This window comes from Ctenopharyngodon idella, chromosome 14 (genome assembly GCF_019924925.1).
Source record: "Ctenopharyngodon idella isolate HZGC_01 chromosome 14, HZGC01, whole genome shotgun sequence".
Taxonomy (NCBI): Eukaryota; Metazoa; Chordata; class Actinopteri; order Cypriniformes; family Xenocyprididae; genus Ctenopharyngodon; species Ctenopharyngodon idella.
Window position 1 is genome coordinate 1351308 of NC_067233.1, and position 22148 is coordinate 1373455.

General features: G+C 37.1%; 2 protein-coding genes across 8 annotated transcripts; both read right to left on the reverse strand.

The window, feature by feature from the left end:
• Positions 1-432: 432 nt before the first annotated feature.
• Positions 433-8679, reverse strand: LOC127494593 (uncharacterized). 7 transcript variants are annotated; one of them, XR_007924919.1, is made up of 11 exons: positions 8092-8679; positions 6808-6925; positions 4525-4735; positions 4147-4420; positions 3896-4073; positions 3517-3588; positions 2101-2177; positions 1653-1833; positions 1290-1538; positions 1026-1197; positions 433-832 (listed from the first exon to the last, which is right to left on the reverse strand). XR_007924919.1 is itself a non-coding variant. In XM_051860595.1 (10 exons), the coding sequence occupies exons 1-10, from the start codon at positions 8356-8358 to the stop codon at positions 517-519; spliced, it is 2043 nt and encodes a 680-aa protein (XP_051716555.1). In that variant the 5' UTR covers positions 8359-8419; the 3' UTR covers positions 433-516. The 7 variants fall into 7 exon arrangements, 5 of the variants coding, with proteins under 5 accessions (XP_051716555.1, XP_051716560.1, XP_051716559.1 ...); XR_007924918.1 differs by lacking the exon at positions 3517-3588 and having other exon boundaries at positions 1290-1342; positions 1414-1538; positions 8092-8554; XM_051860595.1 differs by lacking the exon at positions 3517-3588 and having other exon boundaries at positions 8092-8419.
• A 2385-nt stretch (positions 8680-11064) lies between these two features.
• Positions 11065-21317, reverse strand: prpf19 (pre-mRNA processing factor 19). Its single transcript, XM_051860903.1, has 16 exons — positions 21085-21317; positions 20389-20538; positions 20230-20306; positions 20008-20149; positions 19854-19927; positions 16998-17063; positions 16868-16909; positions 16688-16762; positions 15919-15994; positions 14848-14957; positions 14605-14760; positions 14356-14425; positions 12719-12892; positions 11823-11905; positions 11620-11725; positions 11065-11505 (listed from the first exon to the last, which is right to left on the reverse strand). Exons 1-16 carry the CDS (start codon positions 21101-21103, stop codon positions 11408-11410), a joined length of 1518 nt encoding a protein of 505 aa, XP_051716863.1. The 5' UTR covers positions 21104-21317; the 3' UTR covers positions 11065-11407.
• Positions 21318-22148: the final 831 nt, after the last annotated feature.

The following is a 22148-nucleotide window of genomic DNA, read 5'->3' on the forward strand; positions in this document are numbered from 1 at the left end:
CTTCAGAACACAAATTAAGATATTTTTGATAAAATCCGATGGCTCAGTGAGGCCTGCATCGCCAGCAATAAACGCTCCCTTTTTCAATGCCCAGAAAGCTACTAAAAACATATTTAAAACAGTCATGTGACTACAGTGGTTCAACCTTAATGTTATGAAGTGATGAGAATACTTTTTGTGTACCAAAAAAACAAAATAACGACTTTATTCAACAATATCTAGTGATGGGTGATTTCAAAACACTGCTTCATGAAGCTTTATGAATCTTTTGTTTCGAATCAGTGGTTCGGAGCGTGTATCAAACTGCCAAAGTCACGTGAACTATTGAAGTTTCAAAACACTTATGATGTAACGAAGCCTGAAATCACGTGATTTTGGTGCTCCGAACCACTGATTTGAAATGTGTTGTTTGTAATGAATTGAGTTGCCTACTGATTTCAAAGCAGATTTATTTAGCCAACCAAAGTTAAGTACAGAAGCCACTTTTCCATGTCAGTATAGTCAGTGTCATGTTTACTACTCCGCTGCTGTCGTGTGATTAGTCTCATGTTGAGCAGACGAGTCCGGAGGCACAGGAATCCGCTGTATGGCATCCAGATATGGAAGGGGATCACGGACAACCTCTTCAAAAACAGTATTCATCAAGTTGATGACATAGCCATTTTCATTTTTTTGGAAAAGCTTACAAAATGTTGGCTCTGTTTTTACTGGTTTGACGGTATGTCCTCCCTTTTTGGCCTTTGGAAAGTGAAGCTTGTGCACAAGTTTCCCTTTAGATGTCACATGTGGCTGGACGGCATTCTCATTGAAGTGCATCGCTGCGAGGTACAACCTAAAGGACAAGACAAACAAACACCAAAATCGTTCATATTGCTATTGTGTGCTATATAGTCAATGTTTTTAACACTAAAATTATGAAAATATTCAAAATACTATTTTAAAGCTATACCATTATGTAAACTGAAAGGCATAGACAGAAAACATTAGTGTGCCATACCTGTTTATGTGTTGTGTTCAAGACGTACCTGCATAGCATTCCGGTGAAGGGGAAGACAACATTTTTGGGTGCAAAGTGCAACACGACTTTGTGAAATGACTCCACAGTTGATGTCTGGTCATATGGGCTCAGCTTCTCCACATCTGAAAGGACTCTCTTGTTTATCAGGACCTTACGTAGCCTATTCAGTGCTGTCGAACCTTGGGGGAAATCAGTGCAATGTTATTGATACAACACATGAATATTGTAGGATTTACGTAACATGCTGATAATGAGTGTTTTTTTGGCACACCTGGTTGAAACCACTTGCTACGGTCCTTAGACACCCTTTGTTCATGCTGACACCTAGGGAACACTGGGTCAGAATGTGTGTGAATGTCTTGAATGTGGTTGATGATAGAGGTCCATTTGGCTACCTTCTCTGGTCCTGAATCCGAGCTGGTGGCAGACCAGTACAGGTGGTTGGTGATGCTCTTACGCCACTTCTTCACCAAACTACAGTCCTTCTCTCTGGAAATTTTCTCCACCTTCTTTGACAATCCTGATGAAGTAAAATTTACAGGCAAAACATAATCACAGATTTTAATGCAGCAAGCTTCTTCACAAGTATGGATATTTGAAATGTATTTTCTGACAACAAAGACGCAAGCATTACCTTTCACCGTGTGCCAGACGTCATAATAGTGGTTGATTTTACGATCCTTTAGGAACTTTTGTATCTGGGGGTGACGGTCAGTGACAATGCAGTCCGACTTTACACCGCTTTCCTCCAGGAGATCCAAGCTTCTTCTAAGGCCCTCCTTCTCCATGTGGTAGCTTCCTCCTACCTCGTTGCTCTGTGTAGAAACACACAAACATAAAATGTATGTGTAATATCTCCATAAATTACATATTTATTATGAAAAATAGAAGTCTCTTCCGCTCTATGTTATGTATGCTGTATTTTCTCTCTGAAATGTGCACAGATTTGTTACAAACTGATACTACAGACAAAGGGCTCAACTGCCGACATGACATTTAAAAAAAGTAGTATACTTGCAATTTTTACGTAGTTGTACATAACAAGAGTATGTTATCCATGAAGTCCACAGATTTTCAAATACCTGCACCAGCTGTATGTCTATAATGTTGTTGGTCTGCAAGTTCATCATGGTGTAGCTTCCATATTTTGCAGAATATCCTGCAATTAAAAAGAAAGTTACTAATCATTTTGAAATACAGCAGTTATTTATAAGACAGAAACACATCATCTGCATATTAACAAGGCCTTGTGCAATCACAGTTGTTTAATCCCTTAAGCCCGAAGTGTCCTGCCGGCAGGATACCACCCCCCGCGAAAAAACAGGAATAACACAAAATAGTAAAATTTTATAGCTTAGAAACTCATCTTTTTAATGCATCCAACGTTTTTGTTCAAGTGCTGACTTATCACTCTAAAATGAAGTGTCCCGCCCACAGGCGCCACCTAGCTATAAAAAAAATTAATAATCATATTTTTAAAAACTCCTGCCTAGATCATCACAGAATAAGTGTCATTTGCTAATTAGCTTAGAGTCTGAACTTTATAATAAATAAATTTGATTAACTCCTAAGTACTGCTGAAAAACAATAAAACAAAATTTTTGACACTCCAATGTGTCAAAAGCATCATACAGCTCAGATAATCATGCGTTATATGTCATTTAAAAGGTCTTACGGAGTAGAATACAACAAGCATAATTGTTTTGGGCTTTGACTAAACTTGAGGGAGTTTTTGGACATGAAGCCCTGCAAGACCTATATGTAAAAAATAAACCGATATTGCATTTATGTCACATTTTGGCTCGTAACTTCATAAAACATGCTTAGATTGTGGAAAATTGGACATCGTTATTTACAGCAGATTAAAATGAGTCCAAAATCAGCATAATCCAATAAGCCGCTCACGCAATTACGACACATAAAACCCCACAGGCGCACAGATGCTAACTAAAACTAAAATGTAGCTTTCACTTGGCATTTTAGCTTATAACTTCATGAAACATGCAGAGATTGTAGAAAATGGCACATTATTACTTACAGTGGATTCTCCCGATTGAAATGAGTCCAATATCAACATAATCCCACGTGTCGGTCACGAGTTAATCCATGTGAAATAATTTAAAAAATGCCCATCAGGGGGCGCCAATGGATAAACAAAAAGGCTAACTTGGTTCCAAATGCTGTAACTCTTTATTTCTTTAAGGGATCAGCACAAAATTTGATCCAGATACAGCTCACATATAGAGGAACATCACCAAAAAAAGAATTGTCCTCCTACCTTATTTCTTTGAGTTATTGCATGTCAAATATGAAATATGTAAAAATTTCCCTTGAGCAAACTTTTTAATTAAATTTATTTTTTTATTTTATTTAAAAATGTAAAAAGTTCTCTTTCAAATACCAACCTTTTGACTCTCCTTGCTAGAGATCTGGAGTTATGAGTCATTATTTTTGTGCATGTCACTCAGAAAACAAAAAAAAAAATTAAAAATGCCTACCTTTGTTCCAAATGCTGTAACTTTTGATTTCTTTATGCAATCACCACAAAATTTGATCCAGATACAGCTCACCTATAGAGGAACATCAGCAAAAAAATGATCTCGCTACCTTATTTTCTTCATGAGATATTCCATTTTAAATTAGAAGGATATGTAAATTTTCCCTTTTTTCCACATTTATTTTTTTGCTGTTTATTTGCAGTTTCTCAGCATGAGAATTTCCAAATTGAATTTTTTTTTTTAAAGTTTCCTTTCAAAATGATACCATCCTTTTGACTCTCCTTGCTGTAGTTTTGGAGTTACGAGTCTTTACTTTTTTGTGTGTCACTCAGGGCTTAAAGGGTTAAATAGAAAGACAAACTGAAATAAAAATGTGCACCTGAAGAGTCTGCTCGCATGTCACCACCAAGAATGACATTCTTGTTCTGGCTCAGGTAGTGCAGCTGCAAATTTTGCTCCTCCTTCCACTTGTGGATGATAGCAGGTTCAAGGTATGTCCTGGCATGCCTTCTAAAAGCATCATATGTATGCGTTTTCAAGTACATCGCCCTGAACACCTTTAAAAACAATTGTAAAATAATTAGTCCTGTCTAGCTTTGGCTTATTTGGAGTGTACAAAGGATACGATACCTTTTGCATCTTCAGAAAGGAAGCTCCACTGAAATAGATGGCAGCAGACAACTGAAGGTTGCCCACAGGGGTGCTGCCGACGACAGGCTGACTCCTCCACTGCCTGAAGAACTCACAGTGAGGGCACAGCTGGTCAACGGCTATGAAGGTCCCTCTTCTGCGTGGGCGAACATTACAAGCCCTGGTGCAAACAGGACAACTCTCGAACAGGCTAAGGAGGCATTTTTCAAAAACTATGAACTTTGCATCCTTATGGACTGGCGTTGATGTGGCACTGAAAGAAACAACATTGTGCCTGTTAGTGAAAACCTGAATACAACGTCACAGTTTGTGTGAAAAATTGTGAAATATAACTTTTGTGATGATTCTGTCTCAGACCGTGCAGGATCATATGTGGAATCTTGTGGATCAGTGCCTGCAGAGGAAACATTCCCCATTTCCTGATCCTCCTCCAATTCAACACGAGGTCTTTTGGCTAGCCTTGAAGCCTTCACTGGTGTCGATGTAAATGGATGTTTTGTGGCCCATGACATTTCAGTAGTTGTGGTGCCTACCGCCACACTTTGAGACGACACTGTCACCTGTACGCCTACCAGTTAAAAAAAAATAGAATTAGTAAGGGGAATAATGGTAACCCAAACAAGATTTCAATAACTGGGCACATCTCTGTACATCAGCGCAGACGGCCCAGGTGAAAAAAAGTTCAGTAAAATACACTTTATTTTAGTACACTTCCATAATGTACTTAAAGTGCTCTATTTTCATGTACTTATTTTGTACTTAATATACTAAAAATTATTCTTAAGAACATCTAAGTGTACTCAACTGTGCTATTATGAGACACCATGAATATGAACTAAAATGATTTTAACATACTATCTCTGTTAAAACAAATGTATTTAGTTACTACTTGTAGTACACTTGAACCCATCTTTAAATATACTCATCAAAAGAAAAACGTATGATGTATTTCAAATATAAGGTTAATATATAATAAATATATACAAAATGTATGTACAAGTCTATTTCATCATAAGTCTATTGTCTATGTCTGATGAGTATATTTAAAAGATGGGTTCAAGTGTACTACAAGTGGTAACTAAATACATTTTTTTTAATAGTATGTTAAAATCATTTTAGTTCATATTCATGGTGTCTCAAAATAGCACAGTTGAGTACACTTAGATGTTCTTAAGATTATCTTAATAAGTACTTTTAGTATATTAAGTAGAAAATAAGTGCACAAAAATAGAGCACTTTAAGTACATTATGGAAATATGGAAATATAACAATAAGTGTATTTTACTGCACTTTTTTTCACCTGGGAAAGCACAGAATTTATAAAAGATATTGTTGTCATACCTGTCCTAAATATTAACTGACACAGACTGTGCAGTGTTTAGTGATTTATTTTTGATTCCTGTCAAATGAGTGAATCTTTGAAATATCTGTTTTTTAAAGACAATAAATGTGGACAAATATATAATTGAAGATTGTCCTGTTGAACTGCAAAATCAAAGCACACTTTTATGTGACATGCTTATGTATTTTGGGGTAGTGTACTTTTTTATATGAATGATTAATCCAATCGTGTGCTGCTGGTGCATTTACAGTAGCTTAAGCACAGTGAATATATAGGGTTTACTTGTAATTAATTCATTTGTATTGTATTTTTCATGAAAATCCATAATTATATATATATATATATATATATATATATATATATATAAATCCAGTAAAATGTTATGTAAAGCATTCATAACGCACTTTTAAGTAATGCACTTATAAAACACTGTATATATCTGACTACACTTAAAATCATTTGAAGTGTTAGGGCTAATTAGTGCATTTATTTCAAGTGTACTTAAGTACCACAGTTGGGAAATTGTACTTATAACTGCACAGTAAAATCCCCAGAGTTAAATCAACTCTGCTCAGAGTACATATGGTCCCTCTCTAAATAGTGTTAAAGTAACACTGAACCAGAGTTAAAGTTAATGAGATAATTAAGCAATTAATATGGCTGTGACTGAAGTCAGTTGTAGTTCTTGTGATTCTTTTCTTCAGTGATTCTGCTTGTTAACAGCAGGTGTTCATCACTAATGCACAAACATTACTTAATTATCTCATTAACTTTAACTCTGCTTCAGGGTCATTTTAACATTATTTAGAGAGGGACCATATGTACTCTGAGCAGAGTTGATTTAACTCTGGAGATTTTGCTGTGTAGTACATTAGTAATATATTTGTAATAAAATGAATTTCATTTAAACTTAGGATTACTACATAAAAATCTACTAAGAAATAGTAGTACTATTAAAACTACTAAAAAATCTATTTAAGTAATACTGGTATTTAGTATACTTTTCCAAGTGTAGTGAAGTACTACTGAAGTACTTTGAATTAATGTATTTATAGTGTATAACTTTTACGCTTTCATTTAGCACCAAAATAAAGAATGTACTACAAATGTACTTGCTTGTATTTAAGTATTTTTTTAATGCACTCAAGTATACTTTTTTTTTTTTCACCTGGGGGATCCTGATGATTATGAATAGAACTGCAAATAGCAGCTGACTTACTGAGCTAAACAAGCTTACATTTAATAATAGTACACAATTAATCTGTCCTTATAATGCAGCACATGATCAGTAACATTACCTTTGTTTTGAAGGTGGGACCTCATTGTGTTCAAAGACAGTTGTGTTCCCTGAGATAAGACGACAGGACCATCTGTTTGGCAGCCTACATCATTTGTACGCAGGGGCTGTGATGTATTCTGAAATACAAGCGTGCAAAATAATCATACTTCAGTTCTCAAAAAAAACAAATTGACTAGATCGTTTCAACTTAAGTGGTGGAGAAGGTCACGTTAGCTAAAAGGAGCGAGTGTATGGCAAGCCGTTTTGACTTTTATTCATTCTCAGGATATGAATTCTTGATATCAACAATTCAATTCTTGATATCAGGAATTACATTTCCACTAGTAACAATTCAATTCTTGATATCTGTAATTGTATTTTCACTAGTGAAATGTCACCATAGGCTGCCATTCAGATTCAATTGTTGATATCAAGAATTGATTTCTTACTAGTTAAAATTCCAATTTCACATATTAGAAATACAATTTTTTCTAGTAAAAATCATAATTTGATGTCATTAATTACTTTGTTACTAGTGCAAATATCTATTCTTGATATCAACAATTGAATTGCTACTAGTAACAATGTTACATTTTGATATCAATAATTTGATTGTCACTAGTGACAATGTTAGTTTCTGATATCATGAATGTAATTGTTACTAGTAAGAAAGCCATTTTAGATATCTGAAATTATGCTGATATCACAAATACATTTTCAGATATCAAAAATGAACATTTTTACTAGTAGCAATTCAATTGTTTTATCAAGAACTGACATTTCAATTAGTGCCAAATTAATTCTTGATATCAAAAATTCACATTTTTACTAGTAACAATGTATTGATATCAAAAATTATGATTTTTACTAGTAACAACTGTATTTCTGATGTGAAATTGGAATTTCAACTAGTAAGAAATCAATTCTTGATATCAACAATTGAATTTGAATGGCAGCCTATGGAGACATTTCACTAGTGAAAATACAATTACAGATATCAAGAATTATATTTTTACTAGTGGCAATGTAATTCCTGATATCAAGAATTGAATTGTTGATATCAAGAATTCATAACCTGAGAATGAATAAATGTTAAAACGGCTTGCCATACGAGTGAGCTATCTGTAATCAACTAGTTAGCTCCTGAGTTATGTGTTGTTGATGAAATATAGGCTAAATTATAATTTTATTCGACAAAAGGGATTGACACAAATATCTACAGTTGCATTTTGTAGATTTATATGACAACACAGGCAATAAAATAATATTAACCTTCGCGAAGTGGATAAAAATCACTACTTACTGCATGCGGCAATATAGATGGAATTGCCCCCTTCTTCAGAATCAAACGCTGAGCGAAGCCTGCTTGATATTGTCCCAGATTAGAAAAACTGTCCGTGGTGAAATGGGCAGAGCAAACTAGCAACTTTGAATTAAATTGTTGCGGTATCCAGTTATAGATAAACATCAACCATGCCTGTTGACAGTTTTGTTCTGCGGGAAGAGTATGTAAAGTGCTCACATCCCCTGCACAGCCTGGAACAAAACATTTATATCCATGATCTGCCATTTATCCTCGCTTGTTTCTTCACAATACCTTCTTCTTCTTAGTTTTATGACAGATTGCAACCATGGCTTATCAGGTGCATACCGCCACCTACTGTATCGGAGTATGTAGCATAGATATCAATCTACTTTTACAAAAAAAAAAAAAAAAAAATTATCTAAATCCTATAATACATCCCTGTATCCTTCAAATATTCCACGACAGCATCCTGCGTTTTTTAACCCCTTCTCCTGTTGTTCCCAAAACACCTTCAAGGTTCCATTTCCTTCCAATCTGAATTATCTTTTGCTTTAATCTATTCCTCTCTTCCCTATATTTCCTACAATGTAACAGTATATGTTCTGCACTTTCTGTGATTTTACATTCTATACATTCATCTGATTTACATTTACCTAACAAAAACAATGCTTTATTTAACCCTGTATGGTCAAACCTCAGTCTGGTTAAAACAGACTCCTCCCTTCTTTTCCTTCTTTTGCTTTAGCTTCTCCTTTGCCAAATGGAATATTTATAATATCGTTTATCCTGGTCGATTTCTTTTCTATTTTGTCTGCTTTCTCATTCCCTTTTATATTTACATGAGCAGGTACCCAGCAGAATCTCACATCTATCTGAAGCCTCCGCAATCTAAATAAACTTTGGTGGATTTCTAGCATTAAATCTTCTCTATTAGATCTCATATTTCGAATACTGTAAAGGGCTGCTACAGAGTCAACACAACATACCGTTCTATCTGGTTTTACTTCTTCCACCCACTGTAACCCTACACAGCAAAATCTCTAGAGTTAAATCAACTCTGCTCAGAGTACATATGGTCCCTCTCTAAATAGTGTTAAAATAACCCTGAAGCAGAGTTAAAGTTAATGAGATAATTAAGTAATGATTGTGCATTAGTGATGAACACCTGCTGTTAACAAGCAAAATCACTGAAGAAAAGAGAATCACAAGAACTACAACTGACTTCAGTCACAGCCATATTAATTGCTTAATTATCTCATTAACTTTAACTCTGGTTCAGTGTTACTTTATCACTATTTAGAAAGGGACCATATGTACTCTGAGCAGAGTTGATTTAACTCTGGGGATTTTACTGTGTATAATAATTGCCATCATCTCTGTCGTATAAACTGACAGCTGGTCAGGTAATATTTTCCCAATACTTACATTCAATGTTGGTATCTATATTCCTATGCCTACCCTGTTTTCTTCATCTTTGGATCCATCTGTATAAATATCTAAATAACTGTAAAATTTGCTTTTTATGTATTGACTTGCCATATGTCCTTTCTCACTCTCTTCCCATTTATCCTTTAGTACCATTATATTCAAATCTACCTCAGTTTTTGGAAACAGCCAAACAGGAATATTACTAAAAGGTGTAGGAGTGTTAAAAAAGATATTGTTTAATCTATATTCCTCTGATTCCATCCAAAGCCATTACCTTTAAAAGAGTTACACTCCCAACATTCATGAATAACACTATTTGTAGGGTTTTCATTTCCACATCCGTGTAATCGACACCAGTATGTAAGCATAAGTTTATCTCTTCTCAGTTCTAAGGGCACTTCTCCTAATTCTACTTGAACTGCTTTAGTTGGTGTTGATCTCATAGCACCAGAACAAATCCTCAAAGCTTTATTAATAACTGTATCCATTTTCATTAAATGTGTTTTAGCTGCTGCTCCGTACACAAAGCATCCGTAATCTATCGTTGACCTCATTGAAGCCCTATAAATGTACATCAGTGATTGTTTATCTGCTCCCCAATCTTTCCCAGCTAATGCTCTCATTAAGTTTATAACTTTTTTACATTTTGATTCCACCCTTTCTGTATGTATTTTCCATGTCCCTTTTTGATCTAACCACATACCCACTTCACAATACCTGCAGAACTTCCGATGATTCGGCTGTGCAGTTCCGCCTGGCCTAGAACATGGGCTGGTATATGCAAATATTGGGGGCGTACATATTAATGATCCCGACTGTTATGTTGGGATTCGCCTGTTTTTTGAGATTTACATAAGGAGGAAGAAACAAATGGTGTTTGAGGCTCAAGGTATGTCATTTCCATATACAGAACTCTTTTAATTTAATTAGGCCAAGGTACATAGTTTTCCATTCTACGGCACCACAAGATGTAATATAAGTCTCTGGTGTCTCCAGAATGTGTGTGTGAAGTTTCAGCTCAAAATACCCCACAGATCATTTATTCACATTTATTTGTATAGCGCTTATTATAGCTTGTCAAATTTGCCTCTATTTGGGTGTGAGCAAAAACACACCATTTTTGTGTGTGTCCCTTTAAATGCAAATGAGCTGCTGCCAGAAGAGGGCGGAGCTGTAACAGCTGACGCTTCGGTCGCTCAACAACAACAAAGCTGGAGAATCTCACGCAGACAAAATGACGACAGTGTTCAGCCTTACATTGTTCAAACCGGAGTCGACACTGATGGAGAGACTCAGGAAGAAGTTACAACTTTTAGACGTTTCTGAATGGTTAGTGGATAAATTTATGTAGTTGCTGTGAAGTTGATTCAACTCATCCACTAGCATGTGCCGTCATGTTAATCTTTTGTGCAAATCCAGCGTTGAATTGACCCAGTCTGACGTAAAATGAAGCTCTTCCTTGGCTCCTTATCATTTCTGAATCTCTGATGCAGTTCTTATAAGTACCTTCAATGAACATGAAAATCATACCAAAACAACAGATAAAAACAATTTAAACTTTATTGGAATCTATGTCACATTTTTTGTTATTGTGCACAAAAGGATAAAAAAAAAAAAAAATCATGGTTCACCAACCAGCCTACAATCAAAGCTTAAAACGTAGACAGGAAAAAAACCCTCAAATCAGTCTTAAAGCAATAATTGAGAAAAGAGAAGAAGTTACTGAAGTCAAAGTCAGGGTGTACTGTAGGTATCAGAGGAATTCATCACTACAATGATGGATATGACAGTGGATGTATATCTATGTATACACATGCACTATTACTGACAGGCGTATTCGCTGTGGGAAAATGATCACATGTCTCCTGAACTGTCTGGATTTCTATTACAGGCTGTAGAATTTGAGACTTCTGTCCATGCCAGTGGAAGCCAGGAACTGAGCATGTTCACCGAAAGCCACGCCGGTCACCAGACCAGAGTGATCTACAAGAGACATGGCAAAGAAACAAACAAAAAAAATCGGCTCAGAACATTCTTACTAAGAAACACTCACGGCATTTCACTTAACGCGTCATTACTGAACAAAACTCGACTTACCAGAGAAGTTGAGCACTTCAGACCACTGCTTGCAGATGTAAACTCTGATGTCTGATCCACCGACAGCCAGATATGTTCCACTCTGGTCGAAAACCAGAGACTTCACCTACAGGAGAAAGAAGGGAATATCAGCCAGGCTTTCAGTAAACATGGTAAACAGTGTCAAACTGTCATGGCAGTGACATCTGAGGGTTATACAAGACCTCATAATTGTTGTCCAAAGTAATTGTCTTGAAGTTCTTCAGTTTCCTCAAATCCCACAGCTTCAGTGAACTGTCCTGAGCACCTACAGGTCAAACAGGTAGAAACAATTTACATTTAATAAAATTATCAATTTGACTGCTCGAACACTAAAAATGTAAGTTGCTGCAACTTTTCCATAGATGAGTTGGTCTCAGAGCGTCAGACGAAACGCACGCTTTGGTAACACTTTATTTTAAGGCCTTTTAACTAGTTGCTTATTGGCATGCATATTACTGGAATATTGGCTATTTATTAGTACTTATTAAGCAAATATTAATGCCTTATTCTGCATGACCTTATTCTACATTCCTAATCCTACCCAATACCTAAACTTAACTACCTTACCAACTATTAATAAGCAGTAAATTTGGAGTTTATTGAGGGAAAAGTCATAGTTAATAGTTTATATGTGTTCCCTATACTAAAGTGTTACCAACGCTGTCAGGTGATCTTGTGTTCGGATGCTGGTGTTTGGGAACACAATCGTGAGAGACGCTTCTGGAGGGAATTAAACCAAATCATTCTGATGACAGACTTTGACTCAGACGTTTCAGAACCACCAAACCAACATTTGAGATGCTGCGATGTGATTGGTCCGCTGGTTAGACAGTTATCCAATCACAGCCTCTGTTGAGGCAAAGTCACGAGTTTTGTTGCGCATTGAGCAATTTATTCGGTAAATGTATGCGCACGTCTTCTTGTCAGATGAGAAAACGTATCTGCCTCAATTGAGCATGTACATTTATGCGTATTGAATGAAGCGCTGCAGAAATAAATGTGACTTGTGAAATCAGGTAGGAGGACAAAGATGGTCCATCATTCCCTCTCCTGCCCCAGTCAGGGTCATGTGACCTACCAGTGGCCAGATAGTATCCGTTCTCAGAGAAGGCGATGGCCGTCACGGGACCTGAATGGCCGGGGAAGTTGGCTACATTGGTCCGTTCCTTCAGATCCCAGATCTTAATCTGAGAATCCGCCGTGCCAGTGCCGAAGATCAGACCGTCAGGATGGAACTGAGCACAGGTCAGAGCTGAAAGGAAAGAGCCGGAAATGCATTCAATGTTTTATATGCATGTTGTACATATTCATTTGCTCATTTCAACCGGAAGCCATTGCTGCCAAGAAGATTCAAAATATCTAATACAAAACATAAAACAGAAAAAAAATTGTCAACTCAGTATTTAATAGTTAAAATTAGCCTATTTAGAGACTGTTTACATGACACTGTTTTCAACAAAACATGCGTTTTGGTCGTTCATTTACATGACGATGGCGTTTTGGGTGCCTGAAAATGCAAAATTTTGAAAACGGGTTTCAAAGTGCAAGGTTTTGAAAACAGTCTCCGTGTAAACAACAAAAAACGTGAATCTGTGAAAATTATGTCATGCACATGTGCAGTCTGTAGTGTTTCATCATCTAATGGCAGCAAAATAGTTTTTTTTAGTCGTTTTCACAGATTCGTGTGAATGGGGATCGTTTTGACAATGGCGTCGTCTGTACGCTGAAATCTTAAAAGGAAAGACTTCTGTTTTAAGCATATCGTTTTCATGTAAATGTACCCTAAATCAAAGGTTATTAGCATTTTTAGAAATTTCATTATAACTATTGACTACAAGGTGGCGCTGCCCCGAAGCGTTTTGAGTACTGTCAGGGAATGGATCCGAAGATAGAGTTTTGTAACGATATTTGTGAAATATAGCATTTTATGACAAAATTCAAAATGGCCAATATGGGAAAATTGGGTATCATTTGAGACTGCATGCACCGAATCTAAAGAGACCAGTTTTATGATTTTTGGTCAAATGGTTCAGAAGTTATAAGCAAAAATAGCCATTTTTCATATCTCCAGACCACTAGGTGGCACTGTGCCAAAACTGTGCAGGTATCCTCATGTTTGGCGGGCACTTCGTTGAATTCGTTTGCGCATTATTCAAGAATGGTTTAACGAATTGACTTGATCTGGTTAAATTTGTGAAAATCGGAGCAACAGCTTAGAAGTAGTTAGAAAAAGTAGGTTTTTTTTCCCCCGGAAAATTTTGTTTCTATCCTTTACGGTTCAAAAGTTATTAGCATAAACATAAGTGCAAATTTGGACAGTTGGTGGCGCTAGAGGGATCGGTTTAGAGACTCCAAATTTGCTATGCTGACAGTTCTGACTGTCCTCTATCTGTGTGCCAAATTTCTTAACTTTCCCGCAAGCGGTTCTATAAGCTGCCAAAGACTTCCAGAGCGGAAGAAGAAACGGAATAATCAGAACGCCAACGATTATAATAGGTGATTATAAGAGTCACTTAAGAGGGTAATTTTCCCATTTTCCAAAACAAAATTCAATGAAACTACAAGTTAAATCACTCCATTTAAATCAAACTAGTTCTGAATGAGTTTTCAGTTCCCAAGCTTATAAATAATGTGGTGAATATTTATATTACCAACACAACATTGGATATATATCTGAAACACTGCCCAGCCCTAACTGACAGAGAGAATACATACCACATCCAGCGGTCTCATCAGTGACTTTAGTCAGGACACGTCCAGTCTGGATATCAGAGAAGGCCCAATACTACAACACACACGCATTTGAGATGCATTACACTCTGACAGACACAGAAACAAAGCTTTTGTTCTTTTCACAAGGGAAGTGAAACTGAACTGCCAAACAACTTGAAGGGGCTCTCTATTCAGTGCATGTGTTGCTTGTGAACTGTTCCTCAGCCATCAGCCTGTGTGTTTGGGTCTTACCTGGTCCTCAGATGAGCTCAGTAGATAGTCTCCGGTGGCGTGCAGAGAGAGGCCGGTAACACCCGCCTCGTGGGCCCTGATCACCTGCACGCAGTTGCCCCCAGTAACCGACCACACGCGGATAGTGCTGTCTGGAGACGCCGAGAACACCACCGACTGACAGAACATGTGAAGAGAGATGTGAGATCTGGAGACAAACCGCGAATGAGTGCATGTATATAAAGAGCAAGAGCGATGGCCTACCTGAGCAGGGTGGTAGATGACAGACGAGACCTTTTTGGTGTGTCCTTTGAGGGTGGCAACTATCTGCTCCTCCCGACGGTCGAACACCACCACGTTCTTATCCGCACCACCTGGAGAGAGTGCGTAAAAATGGTTTGTGGCAATATGTATGCGACTGTCTTTGAGAGCAACACAGAGCCATCAACATGCAGTAACACTACTGACATTAAGTCCTTTATATCTGACCACATGTGCTACAGGACACACACGTTCTCACCCGAGAACACTCGTGATCATATCGTATTCATGTGTAGGGGTTTTAAAATTAAGATATGCACAAATAAAATTACCATCCAAAGCTTAAAATGACTAAAAAGCATGATTTCAACAACTTTACAGTTCAAATGCAGGTTTTGAAAGAAAAAACAAAAGTTACACAACTATAAACCACACATTTCAGCCTTTAAACCATTCTCAAGAAAAGGGATGAGTCAATTATAAATGAATATATACACATGTCTTATCCTAATAGTTTAGAAAGCACATTAGCTTCTTTCCGATCCTCCGGGTGAATGTAAAAACAGTTTTGTGCTCATGGAACAGCAGAAATATAGCGGTTACCCTGGTAAACCCTGTATATAACACAGCTGCACTTTTTAGAAATGTCGCGAGTTTGCAGGTATGATATAAACACCATAAGCTAAACATTGTCATAATTCATCAACAGTACATCATAAGCAACCGCTTGGCATAAATGTGGTTTTCATTGATTGTGAACTGCTCTGTAGAAGCTGCACAGCGATTTTACTTCTAAACATGCAGTGCTCAATTAAACCATGTTTAATAATCACATCAAGCCATATCACGATTCCTGTTTTTCTCTCCCCAAATGAAGATTAAAGGGTTAGTTCATCCAAAAATGAAACTTCAACGTGCATTAGAGATTTATATTTTCATATATTTTTTATATCATTTTTGGGTGAACTAATCCAAAACCATTTAAGATATTTAAGACTTTTTATGGCCTTAAATTTGATACAACCGAACTTAAGGACCCACGGGGACCCTGGTGTGACGGTGTTGTAATCGTACCGGTGAGGACTTTGTTGGTGTCTGTTGGGCAGAGATCCAGAGAGAGGATTCCTGGTACACTGGCACTGTGAAGACCCTATGAAGCGGAAAAAGAAAATGCTTCATTTGTGATATGAGCTCTGTACCAAACACTAGTGATAAGCAATATGAAATTAAATTAAAGGTCATAGGCAACTAACTCGAAACAAAGCTTGATGTTAGCATGTTACACAATATTGTAAAAGCATAAAAACACATGAACCAAATGATCACATTTTGCAATCTTTTTTCTTCCCAGGGCAACTAAATTCGTTAGAAGTTGCACTGGTGCCACCACAATGTTGCCCGCGGCAAACAAAACAAAAGTGGAACTAAACCGCGCTACTTGTTTGAGTCGAGCAGTGTGGACATTTATCAGCTCAGACCAATAATAGACAACGCAGCACTCAGAACAGATTAGCTGTGTTTGACTTGAAGCGACGCTGCACAGACGGTTGGGTATATGTCATCCAAGTCCTGCGAGAGCGTTTCGAAACCTTATGGAGCCGTATGCTCTCGTGGTACTCTGATGTCATACACCGATCGCTCTGTGCAGCCATGCTTCAAGTCCAACACACTTGTTTACCTGTTCCTACACAGCGCTGGGAGATCCAGTGAGAAAGCGTTTGAATTCGCCACAGTATTAATAACATCACTACAAGATCAAGTGAGCAGCATTCAAATTCAGCGCAGAATACACAGATTTGTTTTGGGAACACAACTCGGTACGGACACTTCTCTGAGTACTCACAGCATGGGACGCCACCTGGCGATACTTGCTGAGATCTTCTGCTCTGACCAGTTCCTCTGGCACGGTCTTTCCTCTCTGAATAACAAACCCAAATAAAAAGTTAAGAACACGTATTAAAGTACATAAAATAACCACAGTGATACAAAAGCACAAACAAGCGCTGCAACTCAAACCGCTCACCTTCTTTCTCTCTGTGGTCAGGACGGTGGCCTTGTCTTGGAGCTGTAAAGAGAGAAGAACAGTTTGATTACCTCTGAACATGTGATCATGCACACAATTGAATCACTGCTGAATGCTTGTTTTGACGCACCTTCTGTATGATCTCCGGAGTCATTCCAACCTGTTCACTGACCTCCATGGCCTCTCCGCCGGCACCCTAAGAGACCGAAACAGGAGAAAGATATTAACAAAAAAATAAATTTAATATTTACTTATCCTATTTATTCATGAAATAGAAAATTACTAAATTACACATTTAAATATGGCTGTCAATCCAGAAACTTTGCAATGTGTAGTTAGCTGCATGAAAAATATATATTATATACAGAAAGTGAAGAAAGATTGCTGCCATTATAAATCACTGAATCTGTCAATCATAACGTGAGGTACACAAAGCTGCTCTCTTGCGAAAATTCCCATTATAATTAATGAAGCTGTGCAATGAATCTCTTATCGACATTGTGTTTATACTTTGACTCTGACTACAAAAGCACATCTGATTGGCCACTGCGTTCACATGTAGGGTTGCAAAAGGGTGGAAATTTTCCGGTAAATTTCTGGAAACTTTCCACGGAAACTTAACCTAGGAATTTTGGAAATATTCTAATTTGGAAACTTAACAGGAATTTACGGGAATAAATTGAAAATTTATATACATTTCCATATAAATTTATATAAAATATATCACATACAAACAAATAAACATTTTGTTTGGTTATAATAACATGAAATAGCAGTTATTTCTTTTTTACATCCAATTAATTCTAATTTAGTAAATATGTAAAATAAATATATTTTGATTGCAGCAATTGTTATGCATGTGTTATTTCAGTGTCACATGATCCTTCAGAAAACATTCTGATATGATGATTTATTATTAATGTTGGAAACAGTTGTGTTGCTTAATATTTTTTATAACCTGTGATACTTTTTTCAGGATTCATTGATAAATAAAAAGTTAAGAAGAACAGCATTTATTCAAAATAGAAATCTTTTCTAACAACATAAGTCTGTAATATCACTATTAATTTAACTCATGAGTATTAATTTTTTTCAAAAAAAGAAAAATTACTGACCCCAAAATTTAAGAATAGTGTATATTGTTACAAAAGATTTCTATTTTAAATAAAAAGTTCTTTTAAACTTTTTATTCATCAAAGAATCCTGAAAAAAGTATCACATGTTATATATAAAAAAAATATCAATCAGCACAACTGTTTCAACATTGATCATAAATCATCATATTAGAATGATTTCTGAAGGATCATGTGACACTGAAGACTGGAGTAATGATGCTGAAAATTCAGCTTTGATCACAGAATAAATTACACTTTATTAAAATAGAAAACCAATATTTTAAATTGTAATATTTTACAAAATTATTGTTATTTCTGTATTTTTGATCAAATGTTCATGTTATGGAGGAACGCACAGTGCATGCAGGGGGTGTGTTTAAGTTCCCTGTTATAGGCCAACCTGCAATTTTGCAAATTCCCTGTTTATTCCCATATATTCCCCATGGAAAGTTTCCAGCCTTGAAAATTCCCAGATTTTTGCAACCCTATACACAGCTCATCAGATGTGTCTGTGATTGGCTACGAAGCTCAATGCTGCAAAAACACATTGTAAATAAAAAACTTTGACGCTCTTCACAGAGCGCTTACACAAACACTCATGTGAGCATCTGAAAGCAGCCGGCTATCAGCGGGTGCCGGTTTAGAGCTATTTTAGTTGTCATTCTAACAGACTACATCACACAGTGACAGTGTGCACTCTCAAGGTGAGTTTTATGACACCCACAGCGTGAGGCGTATACTCTATAAACCTTTTCATTCTGACATGACATTTTGCAAATCTCCTCAAATGGTTAAAGGTGCAATATGTAAGAGTTTCTGTCTGCTAGAGGCCTATTCAAAACAAAGGCGTAGCTTGATGACGCCAAGTTTGAGCGCGGAATCTTGGGACATGTGATCTTCACATCACAGCCGGTGGAAACAATTGGGATAGGACTCGGGAACAAATCATGTTCATGGATGCGATTATTAACGTTATTGTAGTATGAAGCAGATCAAGAACGAGTGTTGTGGGAGCTGAACGAGGCCGCTGGAGCGATTGCGCAACACACGCCTCACGAGCAGCGGAACTTTTATTATGCCACAGTCGCCGGCGCCACTTCCGCTTTTCCAGTCATGAGTATGAGGTAACACAGCTCTGTTTATCATATGAGATACATTTGAGTGTGTTGAAAATGATGTTATAACGTTACTCTGAGCGTTCGCTCGGCGGCTGCTGTGAGACACTGTTACACACTGCAGTAAGATAGATCGATTTTAGAATATCATATTAAATGTTGGATGGCTTGTGTTGATAAATGGCATGCAATTCATTTTAAAACGTATTGTATGATGGAGAAAATGCTGTATTACTGTTACTAAAAATAAAGCTGCATCTGATTATGCTATGTTAGCTACACTACAAAATAGTGTGTTTTTCTCTGAGGCGTGGTAAAGTACGGTACTCGCAAAAAAAAAAAAAAAAAAAAAAATCAAGAAAATTAGATTTAAACAATAAGACTAAACGTGTTGAGCTATATAACAATAAATAGTTTTCTGTCTATAAATATATCAAAACAGTTGTCCTATTAAAACGTAAATATTAAAGCGTCTTTGGTGTTTCCATAGTTTCTACAAAATAAAACTGGAAACCGAGGATAACGCGGGTATGACGCAATTAACAGGCGACTCCTCACACGTCCCGGAGCCTTGGTTAAAATTGCAATTTTCTCACGATTTACAAATAGTTGCAAACATTTGGGATATTGTAAGTACTCAAGTGAACAAAATATATAACCTAGTGGTTTTTGGATATTTTACTGCAAAAATCTTACATATTGCACCTTTAAAAGATAAAGTCAGGATTCATATATGAAATGATTTGAATTACTGACCACAGCTGCAGGCTGGGAAGCAGGAGCGGCCTGTGGAGCGACCAGTCCAGCCTGAGGTTTGAGCGTCGCCAAAGCTGCAAGAAGAAAAATGGACACGTCAGTGACGCACGACTGCAGTGAGGATCTCATCCAGACAGCACAAACACACTCTTACCCTCTCTGGCAGCCGTGACCTCTTTGGTGAGGCGAGCGATGACTCTGCAGGCGGCGTCGTGCTGGTAGAGAGCGTGAGACAGCTCCTGTCGAGTGGTCTGCAGCTGCTGCCTCAGAGTAAAACTGTGCAGCATCACCGCATCCTGGAAGAGACACAAACACAGCGGTGAGAAAGACGTCGCGCACTTATTCCTTACGCGGTCAGTCGGGTCGGAGGACTCACCCACTCGTCCTGCAGAGATTTGAGGATGGCAGGAATGCTCGTGGCGGAGGGAGCCTTCGGTCGGATGGGGTGAGACACTGAAAGTACAGAAATAATGCATGTTGAAATCACAGCCTTAGAGAGCGTGAGCTTCTTATGGATTCATCTGTGTCTCTGTACCCTTGATATCGATGAGCTGCTCCTCAGACAGCGGCTGGCCGTTGATGGGGTCGGCTCCATTCTCCGCTATGTATTTCTCGATCAGACGCCTCTCGAACACTTGATTGGACACAGGAGAGACACAGGGATGCTCCGGCACCTCGTTTGAAACTGGAATGAGATTTACATTCATCATTTCAATCGGTAACACTTTATTTTACAGTGTCCTTGTTAGGTGATACTGTGGTAATAATGCATTATACATCATAATATGGAACCCTAAACCAAACCCTATTCCTAAAAGTACATGTTAATTAATATGAATCAATCAGCATTAAAATGTATATTTACTTCAAATAAACAAACATGAAACTTCCTTACTCTACAGTACAAAATACCTCATTATAATTCCAACATTATTCGTCAACTGTTTGTGTATCATACGTTATTATCCAATGTTTAAGATCAATAACTTCACAAAACTTATTTTCCCTTATATTATCGGTATGTCTTGTATGCCAAACTATAAAGTTTCCCAGAGAGATTTAAGACGCACTTAATATTTTGCATCAATGCTTTTCTAGGTTAATGAAATGCAGCAATGCAATCGTCATTAAAGCGTAGTTTCTCAAAACACAAAGTTTCTGCTAATATCGCACAACAATGGCTAACACGACACTGCTAATCACTCATGCTAACAGAAACAATCTCACTTACTCGCACAAACCAAAGACATCTCGCTCGAACAGACGCGATTCCGCTTCTCAAATAAAGCCGGAGTGAGATCACTTCATCCACTGATTTAAAACCCACACAGAGTTAGATATATTTTAATCAATGAAGGTGCTGCATGTCCTGAGTCAGAACACGTTGAGACGCCGTGCCGCTCAAACACCGGTGCATGACGGGATACTACTCCTCCAGAGCGGAAGATGAAACCGATGGTCTTTCGTCAGGAAGCGCACGGCGACTAATAAAATAGCATCCTCCGCTTAGATATTTGTACGCAAAAAAGTATGATATTTATAAAGATATTAATCTCGAGAATTGGTAATGTGGATGAAAACGTAAAGTCTTCTCGACAATCACAAACGACTTGATTGGCTTGTGTTGACAACGCGCTGAGAAATGTAACAGGCACCACGTGACATAACGGATTCTTTGCTTTATTGTAAAACAACAGGGACGTTTCTATACTGGAGCATAAACTCACCAAGTATAAAACTGTGCCTATATTTGCAGGTTGTGTTTCAATAGATTTTAAGTAAATACTCAATTTCACCCACATCTCAATATGAATCAGTGCGAGTGAACTGTCCGAATGATTCAGTGAACTGTCCGAACGATTTCAAAGATTCATTTAGTCACGAATCAGGGATTCTAAACAGTATGTCTTTTATTCTTAATTTTCTTTAACATATCATTACGTTTTAACAGTATCAGCTTTAAACACGTTTAGGATTTCAAGAATAAACCGATGGACCATATTTCTGAAATGTAAACAGGACATTTTCTAGTTTAGTGGTCAAAATGTCTTTGAAATCTCACTTATTATCTTTGAATTAAAAAACGGGGACGATACATTTGTTAAGCTTTTGTTTTTTTAATTGTGGGTTCCATATACTTTTATTATAATTAATAATTATGGTGTTTAAACTAACTTTGTCTAAACTGGTCCTAACTGGTTTTAATACAATTCATCAAAAATCACACTATGAAAAATAGTAACCTTCGCCAACAGATAAAGTATTATAACAAAATTATGACTTTACAAAAATCAG